Source organism: Peromyscus eremicus, chromosome 14 (assembly GCF_949786415.1).
Source record: "Peromyscus eremicus chromosome 14, PerEre_H2_v1, whole genome shotgun sequence".
Taxonomy (NCBI): Eukaryota; Metazoa; Chordata; class Mammalia; order Rodentia; family Cricetidae; genus Peromyscus; species Peromyscus eremicus.
Genome location: NC_081430.1, coordinates 48,242,942 through 48,253,932, shown reverse-complemented (window position 1 = coordinate 48,253,932; position 10,991 = coordinate 48,242,942). Strand labels below are relative to the sequence as shown.

At 51.2% G+C, this 10,991-nt stretch overlaps 1 protein-coding gene across 1 annotated transcript; it reads left to right on the top strand.

Annotated features, from left to right (window-relative positions):
- The first annotated feature begins 124 nt into the window (after positions 1-124).
- Positions 125-9,541, top strand: Nrde2 (NRDE-2, necessary for RNA interference, domain containing). The gene is made up of 6 exons (XM_059279163.1): positions 125-187; positions 1,208-1,594; positions 2,488-3,413; positions 4,371-4,509; positions 8,777-8,848; positions 9,250-9,541. The coding sequence occupies exons 1-6, from the start codon at positions 125-127 to the stop codon at positions 9,373-9,375; spliced, it is 1,713 nt and encodes a 570-aa protein (XP_059135146.1). The 3' UTR covers positions 9,376-9,541.
- The last annotated feature ends 1,450 nt before the right edge of the window (positions 9,542-10,991 follow it).

The following is a 10,991-nucleotide window of genomic DNA, read 5'->3' as shown; positions in this document are numbered from 1 at the left end:
AGGGGCCTTGAGGGGGTGGGTGGCTCTTGCTCACTGCTGGTCCCCTGTGTCTACAGGCTGTACTCTGGCTAGTGCTCAGGTAGTGAGAGCTAGTGGATGCTGGAGAGCTACCTGATGCCGGAGCATGCAGGCCTCAGTGCTGGCAGCATCTGAGGTGGTAGTGAAGGATGGAGTTAGGACCCAGAGAGTAAGGGTGGACCAGAAGAAGCAGCCTCTGGTGAAACCTCGGCAGGCCTGTAGCGGGGAGCAGAGAGCCTGGGAGCCCTCAGGCCCCTTTGCCAGTTGAGCTACCTACCGAATGTTTAAAGGGAGGGTCCTTGTTTTGGTGCTTGAGGATTTCCTAGAGTTCACTGTCTAGCTGATTTCTAGAGCAGACTGAGCAATTTCCTGTCATTTTGCATTTTCTCTGTCAAAGCCCTAGGGAGAAAAGCTTTTGGATGAGCCAATGGTTCAGTCCATTGAATCCTGGGCAGTCCAGTGTTATTGTGCTTGTACCTGACTTCCTCTACCAAGTGGCAAAGAAGCCAGTCAGTGTGAAAGCGCCTGAGATAGGGTCGTGTCCTCGGCTGTGTGTGGAAGTGATGTATGAAGTCACCGTGGACACTTACAGCTAGCATCAGGCTCTTAATTGCTCTTTACACAGTCCACTGCTTCTGCTCTCTCCTTACCGTGTACCTGTTTATCTGTCTTTGAGCGGTTTTCATTTTTTGAAGCAAATTTCTAGACAGAAACTACAAATAGTAAGTCTCCCACCCTAAAGTCAGAGGTCTCTGTAATTGTTATCTGCCAGTGTAGCTAGAGTTGTGTGCTTCCGAAGTCTAGATTTCCTGTGAGTCCAGCAGGTTGCTTTGGTAACTGTTGGCTTCAGCCTATTGGTCTTTCCCTTTTCCCATGGTATGCACGAGTTCTCAATGGCCCCTCCAGACGGCAGCTCTGTTCTGCAGCTGCTCACGGTGCCTGCGGTCCAGGCTGCAGCTCTGTTCTGCAGCTGCTCACGGTGCCTGCGGTCCAGGCTGCAGCTCTGTTCTGCAGCTGCTCACGGTGCCTGGGGAGCCTCTTGATTCTTTGTGTTTTGTAAGAAGACCTAGCTGCTGTCTACTAAAACTTACTTTACTTTGACCGATGCTGGATTAGTACATCTGTGTAAAGAGCCGTGCCACTGTGACAGCTCCTGTGTCTCACTGGTTGCGTCTCCTCTCGCCTGCAGGTGCTGTTTGATGATATTGGACAATCTCTGATCAGACTTTCCAGCCCGGGTCTTCAGTTCCAGCTCATTGAGGCCTTTCTGCAGTTCTTGGGCGTGCCTTCCGGCTTCCTGCCTCCAGCCTCCTGCCTCTACCTGGCCATGGACGAGAGCAGCGTCTTTGACAGTGAACTTTATGATGAGAAGCCCTTGACTTACTTCAACCCTTCGTTTTCGGGCATTAGCTGTGTTGGCTACATGGAGCAGTTGGGCTGTCCTCGCTGGACCAAAGGCCACAGCCGAGAGGGCGAGGAGTTTGTCCGCAACGTCTTCCACCTTGTGCTGCCTCTGTTCTCAGGCCAGCGCAAGTCTCAGCTCTGCCTCTCCTGGGTGCGGTATGAGGTTGCCAAGGTAACTAGCTGCCTCCTCCCTCATTTCATGTCATGTCTCACGGGATCGCAGGGGCTCCAGAAGCCTCCGAGTACCACTGTCACAGAACTTCCTCCTTGAGTGGCTCTTGCAGGCGCCTCAGATGTGGAGGAGCAGCAGGAGACAGGCCAGTGCTTAGTGGCCAGAGCTGTCTGTTGTCTGCGATTATCCAGGCACTTAGTGCTAAGAGCCAGCGTCAGCCTAAGCAGGGTTAGAGGATCTGGGGCGTCTTAGGACAGGAAAATAAGCTGCTTATCCTAATAGCTGTCGGCGCAGCGAGGTCCCAGACTCTGCTCTGCCCTCTGCTGGCCAGTATTAATACTAACTCTTACGGATAATGTGCTCTCAATTCATTTCTAAAACATACATATCCTTTGATAACTTCATACACAAATACAGTGTATTTGGATCATAGCTACAGAGTTCCCCCACCCCCACTTCATGCCTTCCGTTTTTAAATATGTAAGTCCTCAAACTATCTGCGGCTTACACACAGCAGGTTGTATGGGAATTGTGTCTTTGGAAAGTGTCCTTGACTGGATGATTGAGTCATTAGAAACATGGAAGAGAGATGTGGGCTCACAGTGTAGTTCATCATTTTCCACTCAGTGAGCTCTTGCCTTTTGGACAAAAGAGAAATGTGGCCCATCTCTGGAGATGAGCATTTGGAGAGGGTTGGGCCTGTTTGTTGAGAATTCAAGTGAAAACCTTGTCTGTTCATGCTGGCACCCCGATTTCATTGCCGGCTCAGGGGGCTGGTGTCAGCCAGATCTGACAGAGGAAGTGTGGACTGCTGCCTCGCCAGTGCCTCCTCAGCCTGACAGGACAAGGGAGTGCTTGGGGGACCCAGCATTGTTCTTTTCTTTTTGCTGTAGGTCATTTGGTGTCTCCACACTAAAAAGAAGCGATTAAAGTCTCAGGGAAAAAACTGCAAAAAACTAGCCAAGAATCTCCTTAAAGAGCCAGAAAACCGCAACAACTTTTGCCTCTGGAAGCAGTATGCACACCTGGAGTGGTTGCTTGGCAACATAGAGGATGCCAGAAAGGTGTTTGATACAGCACTCAGCATGGCAGGCGGCAGTGAGCTGAAGGACCGTGAACTCTGTGAACTCAGTCTGCTTTATGCCGAGCTGGAGATGGAACTGTCGCCTGACTCGAGAGGAGCCACCACAGGCCGGGCTGTCCATGTGTTAACGCGACTGACCGAGAGCAGTCCCTATGGGCCCTACACTGGGCAGGTCATGGCCACTCAGGTTCTGAAAGCTCGAAAGGCTTATGAACACGCTCTGCAGGACTGTCTGGGACAGACTTGTGCCTCTGACCCAGCTCCCGCAGAGTCCTTGGACTGCCTGGGTAGCTTGGTCAAATGCTTTATGCTTTTCCAGTATTTGACTGTAGGGATCGATGCTGCTGTGCAGATATATGGACAGGTGTTTGCCAAGCTGAAGGGCTCTGTTCTCCCAGAAGGTCCTGGGCCGGAGGACAGTGCCAGCTCTCAGAGGTTGAGCAGTGTTCTCGAAGCTGTTACCCTGATGCATACAAGTCTGCTGCGATTCCACATGAACATTAGTGTGTACCCTCTGGCTCCACTCCGAGAGACGCTCTCAGAGGCTCTCAAGCTATATCCAGGCAATCAGGTTCTCTGGAGGGCATATGTACAGATTCAGAATAAGTCCCACAGTGCTAACAAGACCAGGAGGTTCTTCAACATCGTCACCAGGTCTGCCAAACACTTGGAGCCTTGGCTGTTTGCAATTGAAGCCGAGAAGATGAGGAAGAGGCTGGTGGACTCTGTCCAGAGGTAATTACTGGCGGTCTCATGCATGGGTCTCACAGACCTTTATGGGGTGGTTATTGTGTTCTCAGCCCCTTGCCAGGTCTCAGTCCCTGCCTCAGCTGCTGCACTGCTCTCGATGCTTCTGCCAACAGACTGAAAAGTGAGTAAGACCCTTAGGAATAGCTCCATCCTCGTTAGAACCGTTGGTGACTGTCTTCCTGCACCAGGCGTGGACCTGACCTTTGTTTCTGGTGTACCTGAGATGGAATGAGAGCATTGTGCTTTCAAGCACGGACTCTAGAGGTCAGCTCTGATTCAAGTGCCCGCTCTGCCACTTGTCACCTGGGTGACTTTGGGCAAGCACTTCATGTCTTCTGTCAAGTGGGAATCATGGAAGAGCTGACCTCCTGGGCTTTCCTCTCAGGTCCGGGGCAGCAAGTGCTTGGCCTGAAGGTGGTACACAGTAGCTGTGAGCTTCTGGCAGCATTCATGAGAATGGCATCATGCTCCACATGCCTTCTTTTGACATAGTAAATGGTCATCCTGGAACCGGGAGCTTAGGAGTCATTGTCCTTCCAGGATATTTGCAGCTGCTTCACGTCGGTCATAGACATAGGGTTGCTTTTAATGATACCTCATTTTGCTTGGATTTTGTTTCTTCCATTGATAGTTTATTCACTCCACCTGAGTCTAAATCGAAAGACCTTTTCTCTCCCCAGGCAGGACTTTGCATTCTGATCACAGGGTGGGCTTGTGTAGGCTTCCTGGACAGGCTCAGCATAGTACAGAAACACAGTCCTGGCCAGTGCCTTTGCTCTAGCCTCACCTGCACAGGCTGTCCACATGCTCATCCCTGGGGGACAGCGCTTCCCGAGAAACTGATGGAGGTGCTGCTGACCTTGGTCATTGCTGGAGTATGTCTTCCTCCGTGATGTTGGGGACAGAACTCATCTCGGAATGACCTGAGTTCTTTCCTTGCAGAGTAGGTGGTAGAGAGGTCCACGCCACCATCCCGGAGACCGGCCTGACGCATCGGATCAGGGCCCTGTTTGAAAATGCAATTCGGAGCGACAAGGGCAGCCAGTGCCCCCTACTGTGGAGGATGTATTTGAATTTTTTGGTAAGAAAATATTTTTTGATTCTCTGTTTTTGTTTTGTTGAAGCCCCGTGTCTAAATTTGTAAGTAGAAAAACCTGTAGTTGTTGGTAGCCACCGCCTGGGAAGGAGAGCCTTATTTTCAGCCCTTGATTTGGCATTATTCTAGTGCTTTCTGTAGGGCTGGATTTGTGGATAGGTATTGTTTAAATCTGGTTTTATCATGGAATATCTTGTTTACTCCGTCTATGGTGATTGAGAGTTTTGCTGGGTATATTAGTCTGGGTTGGCATCCGTGGTCTCTTAGTGTCTGCATAACATTTGTCCAGGCCCTTCTGGCCTTCAGAGTTTCCATTGAGAAGTCAGGTGTTATTCTGATGGATCTGCCTTTCTATGTGACTTGGTCTTTTTCCTTTGTGCTGTAGCACAAGCACTTTACCGCTGACTGTGTCCCTAGTACTTCCATTCAGTCTCTAGAGCCAGAAGCCCAAGTCTATGGCCGAAGAGGGTTCCATGCCGAAATGGTGTTTGTGGTGCATCCTGATTGGACTGCCCAGCACCCTGGCGCAGGCAGCAGGAAAACCTGGCTTTAGTCAGACCCCTGCCCGACCTCCCCGCCCTCCTCGTCGCCCTCAGTCTTCCCGAGCAGAGGAAAGAGCTTTAGATTGATGGATACTTGTGTATTCGCCAGCTCCACGTCCCAAGTGTCCAGATGCACACAGGGAAGGTCAGATGACAGAACTCTTCTGAGACCGCAGTGAGCCAGGTTTGCCTGGGTTGTGTGCAGAAAACTGCTGTTGACCTGAAAACTCTGGACCCGGAAGGAATTTGTATCTTTGATGAGGTGGTGTTAAAACCAAGGACTAGTTAGAGCGTGACTTTGTCTGGCAGTTCCTGAGGCAGCTGGGTGGGCTCCTAGCACTTGGTTAATTAATTACAGTTAAGAAAAGAAATGAATGAAAGCTCAGTTACAAGGTGCGGTCAGCAAGTGTCTGGGGAGGATGGGAGAGACCGCCGTGAAAGGCCATCGGGACTGGCTTGCCTGCCTGTGTACTGTGGCCTCTGCACGGTGTGCAGACTTGCTAGCATGCTTACTTTTCCCTGCAGAAATACAGAGGACGTTAAAGCTTGCTGTGGGTTGGCTATAGGAAGAAGGAGTCAGACAAACAGCAGCCGAGTTTTCCTTCTTAGTCCTACTTAGGTTGCACTTTGGCAGATGGCAGACCGAGTTTGAGGGGACATTCCAGCTGTTACTCTGTGCACATCAGCACTTTGAGCCAAGCTGGTGGCGGTGTTGAGGAAGTGACAGTTTCCTCTAAGACTCTGATTGTGTTCCTTCTCGGTAGGGAAGGACATCTAAGGAGATAAGCCAGCCAGTCACCCATGTGACCCGCTGTGCACAGTGCAGGAAGTCTTGCTGTGTAAAAGGAGCTGTGGCAGTTCCTGGTTGTCCCCGTTAGATCTTTACCTCCCATGTAGTGCTGTTCATCTCTGTCTGCTCACAGATCTTAGGCCATTTAGAAAGGCTTTCATTTTCAGGGCTGGTGGGAGAGGAAGCCTCAGTGTCACCTCAGGAAGTCACACAGGAAGTGCTAGAGAGAGGTGAAGCTACATTTGGGGAGGGTGAGGTCAGTTTTTAGAAATTGCCTTTTAATTTTCTGAGATGTTGTGTCCCCATCAGAAGGCGGCACACATCAGTTGGGAACAGAGATGCCCAAGCAGGTGATTATTAAACCCTAGTTAGCGTCTAGAAATAAGACGCAGCACTTGTGACAGCACTTGTTCCTATTGCCCTGGCTGGCCTTTGGAGAGAGGAATGTGTGCCTGCCTCAGGGCTGACTTAGGGCACTTGTTCACTGTATGCATCACATGGTGCCTGTGAGTCTTGGTTTCTGGGGTAGAAGGTGAAGCCTCTGTCTAGGATTTCCTTCCCTCCTGCTCCAGGAGGGATCAGATACTCAGACAGGGATAGTGTGACCAAGCAGGGCCATGTATTTTTCCTACCTACAGTATTTCTAAAGAGAAATTGCCCACTGACAAGCCGACTGAGCAAGGAAATGGGAGACGCACACCTCAGATCTGCCTCCTTAGAATGGGGCCTGGGGGTATTCATGCGGTAAAGAAATGGGAACATGCTGCATGGGAAGGGCCATGCATTGTCTGCACGTGTGCAGTCAGACCTCACAGTTCTCCCTGGGATACTGTTCTCAAAATGGGGAACTGTGGCCTGAGGGCTGGAGTGTTTTCAACCTCCTGATGTCCAGGTCACACTAACAAGACATGTGAAGAGCCACGGCCTTATCAAAAATGGCCGTCAAGTCCCTGAACAGTAACCCAGGCAACCATTATTGTCACGATGCATCAGAGCTGCTATCTGTGGCTGTACTGGCAGGGGACTGTTCCCACAGTCAGCTGTGGGACTTAGAGAACTGGGGATTTAAAGCAACTGAAAGCAGGTAGCTGGAAGGGAGGGGTACAAAACGGCTGCTGTGAGGAGACAGGCCAGCTGCATCTGGTGGCAGATCGTTATTAAAGCTGGGTCCTGACCTCCCCTTGGAGCCCTGGAGACCACGTTTCTCACTCATTTGATGGCTGCGTTTCTGAGAAGGGCCCTTCCATCCTCCAGATGCTTTTGAGCGGCTAAACATCCACGTTTACAGTTGTTAGCCCTTCTTTAGGTGGATGCCTAGCACGTGGTTGTGCTCACTAGTCGAGGACCTGCCTTTGTAGCGGCCCCTCTCGGTTAGCTGTGCTGCTTTGCTTTTGCACATTAGTGCTCTGAGAGGTCCCTGGTCTGCCTGATAGGACATGGTTTCCTAGTCACAATACCACGGGGGAACAGGGAACTCTGGGAGGAGGGAGTGGCCCTAGCATGTTTCAGCCCTGACAGAAATGTGCAGGGACTCGGTGGACATGAAGAAGGTAGGGTTGGAAGAGGCAGGTAGCTTCCAGGAGAAACTGCTCTAAGAGGGGCAGGTGTACTCAAGGCCATGCCTTACTATGACATCGTGGAGGGAGCGCAGTCACCTCTAGGCTCTCCCCCGGCTTTGGGTCCTGCCACACCTGATACAGGAAGGCCGCTTCCTGTGGTGACTTTGGAAGGAAATGCCAGAGAGCAGTTCTTACATGAGGCTAGCCTCCTTGTGCCTGGGCTTACTGGGGTCCAGGGTTAGCTGTACATGGCTGAGAGAGTGCAGTAACATAGTTTTCTTCTTCTTCTTCTTCCATTTAGTCAGTACTTGAGAGGACACTGAAGTGTGTTGACTTGAGAGAAGGAGAGCACATTAGCTCTGTGGGGATCAATTCAGAAGCTCACCCTCAGAGCAGGAGTCTGCTGAGCCACACATAGGACCATGGGAGTCACAGTCTTCCTGTGACCATGGGAATCAAACTTGAAAAACAGAGAAAGGGTGGCCGAGGCTGAAGAAATGGCTTAGTGGTTAAGGGCACTTGCTGCTCTTCCAGAGGACCTGGGTTCCATTTCTAGAACATCCAGCAGGTGGCTCACATCTGACCCGAACATCTTAGCCACACACACACACACACACTCCAGAAACATTTGTGTAGTGTTTGGATCTTGGGTGGCCTGTAATGATATTAATGCAGTAGTGGGGCTGGGGTATGGCTCTTGCCTGGCCTGCAAGAGGCCCTCCAGTTCCAGGAGATCTCACAGAGCAGCCTAGGTGGGAGCTGTAGAGAGGCCACCATCAGGCTACCTCTAAGGCAGAATGACCTCTAGGCTCTGACAGAAACTTTTAATAGGCTATGGGCAAATTAGCCTTTGAATCTTTACTATGTGGTCATGGTTTTAGACAGTCTTTTTACTTAGTCCAGGCTGGGTTAGGACTTGTGAGCCTCCTGCCGGGCTCCCCATGTGGATGTGCTGTCATGCTTGTCTTCAAGGCCTTTCAGAGATGATGTAACCAGTACCCAGGGATCCTCGTTATTTGGTCTCGGAGGGTAATTTTCACAAAATGGCAGATCATTTCCCAAGCGTACAAAGTCATCAGCCTCACCTCATGGACATGTCTCGTCCTAAGTCCTGTCTCTAACACCTAGACAGTAGTGGTAAAGGAGGAGACCCACGGCTTCCGAAACTAAGTGTCGAACGACCCAACACAGCGGGGGCCCAAGAGCATTCTCTGGAACTGGAATCACCCCACAGGTTGTCAAGATGGTGTCGGCCCCGACACAGGCCAGCTTCTGGTGTCTGAGGCAGGCGCAGACTGTGCACACTGTAGCCTTAGCCTCCCTGTCTCCATCGCTCACCTAACCATCTCTTCCTGCCTCAGGTTCCCTTAGGGAACAAGGAGAGAAGCAAAGGTGTGTTCTACAAGGCACTCCAGAGCTGTCCTTGGGCAAAGGTAAGCTTTAAACACTGCCGTCATCTTCAGCTTCCCAGGGACCTTCCAGCCCGCCTCTGCTCAGCAGTGTCAGGGTGTGGCTTTGCCAAAGCCTTGTCCTGGCGACACTGTCCTGAGATGGTGCTCCATGGGGTTAGCGCTTTCCCAACGTTCTCCTACAATGCCCAGATGCCCATGTCCTACCCAGATGAAGAGGCGAACTGTAGCGCTGACCCTGCTGGCCACGTCCAAGTGAGCGCTTCACTGTATTTACTATTTACGGCCGTTTGCCGTTTCCCCTGGACATGCAGAGCTGCCTGAGCTAGGCAAGTCTCCACAGGCCGCAGAGTGATGGGACTCCCTGGGACCCTCCATGATCTTGCTCTGTGCTCACGGCCAGTGTTGTCTTTCTCTGCTGCTAGGTGCTGTACATGGATGCCATGGAGTACTTCCCAGACGAGCTGCAGGAGATCGTGGACTTGATGACTGAGAAGGAGCTTCGTGTACGCCTGCCCCTGGAGGAGCTGGACCTACTGCTGGAGGACTAGCGTACACCCGGGGGCAGTGCTGGTCTGCTGAACAGCGAGGACAGAGGGCCCAGGAGAGCCACGGCTGTGCAAGGGCTTTCTTAACTGTCTGGGTGGGGTTTGGACTGTTTTACATATTATATATGTGACCAACTATATGTACAGATGGAGTCGTGCCAGTGATAAACCTTTTGTGGTTGTGTGCCGCTTCGTATTCCTTCTCTCAGCCCCCTGCTTAGTCAGCGCTTGCCTGTCACACTGCATGTGTCCATGATCCTGTCACAGGTCTGGCTACTTGCCATGGAGACCTCTCCTTTCCCTGGGCTGGTAAGCAGAGATACATTGTTCTTTATCTTCCACCCAGCAGATGGTTATTTAAACGTTTCCTGTCTTGCTCTGGTGACCAGCAGCATCCACAGGGACCTTTGGGTCTGTGTGGCACTGCTCAGAATCTACCCTCCATCAGAATCCAGGTGCCCATGTGCTCAGTACTGTGGAAACCCTCAGGCAGGGCACCAGCACCCTCTGCAGGAAGCTTGCTGGTGACCTTGCAGCAGGCTGAACCATGACCACAGCTGCTCCCAGTTGACCCGAGCTCGCCTTTCTGATCACGAAGGCCATGAGAATGCAGTCATTTTTACTGGGGGGGAGCTCCGCAGCACAGCCTTTCCTGTTAGCCTGTCTGTATTCACTGCAGGGAGTAGAGCCTCTTCCTGGCTTTTTCAAACAGGGTCTCCTGGAGTCCAGGCTGGCCTTGAACTCTTGCTTCTGCCTTTGCTTCTATTAATACTGTTTATTTTCTGTGTATGCTGGGATTTAGATACAGGACCTTATGCTGTCCTGTGATTGCTCCTCACTCTTCCATGTACTTATTTCTTACCCTTGGTCTTCAACACTCCAGCCAGGTGGCATCCTCAGTGCTGAGTTTTGATGCTGTGTAGCTTCTCATAGATGTCTATCTCCGCACAAATAAATTGCACCCACTCTGCACAGGGTTACTCATGTATACAGCCTTTGCTAGACAGAACTCTTCCCCACCCCCGTGATAGCCACACCCTAAACCTGGAACCTGTGAATAACCTATGGAGGGTTAGCCAGGGTGGGCCTGTTGGTACAGGCCTTTAATCCTGGCACTCAGGAGGCAAAGAGAGGCAGGGGGATCTCTTGAGTTCGAGACCAGCCTGGTCTGGCTACACACACCTTGTCTAAAATAACAAAACAATTCAAAAAAAGCGAGAAGGCTGTCCTGGGTTATCTGAGTAGGCCCAGTCTGGTCATGAGACTCTTGGAAAGTAGAAAGGAACAGACACAGGAAGATGGATGGGAGTGGCCTCTACAAGCTGCAAAAGGTCCTCAATTGACATCATGTGCTGACCTGGGCCCTGCAGCTACAAGGAGCTGAATTCTGCCAACCTGGACCTCGAGGAAACTGGATTCCCTCTTGAGCTTCCAGAAAGGAGTGCAGTGGATACCAAGATTCTAGCTTTTTGAGTGGTCTCTTGACCTGTAAACTGAGATAAATGTGTATTGTTTAAACTAAGTCTTGGTGGCAACAAAGAAAGGAACACACCTCCTTCTCACAGGCCACCTGCTGCCTTGTGGCTCTGAGGAATCATCTATTTAGAAAGGAAATATAG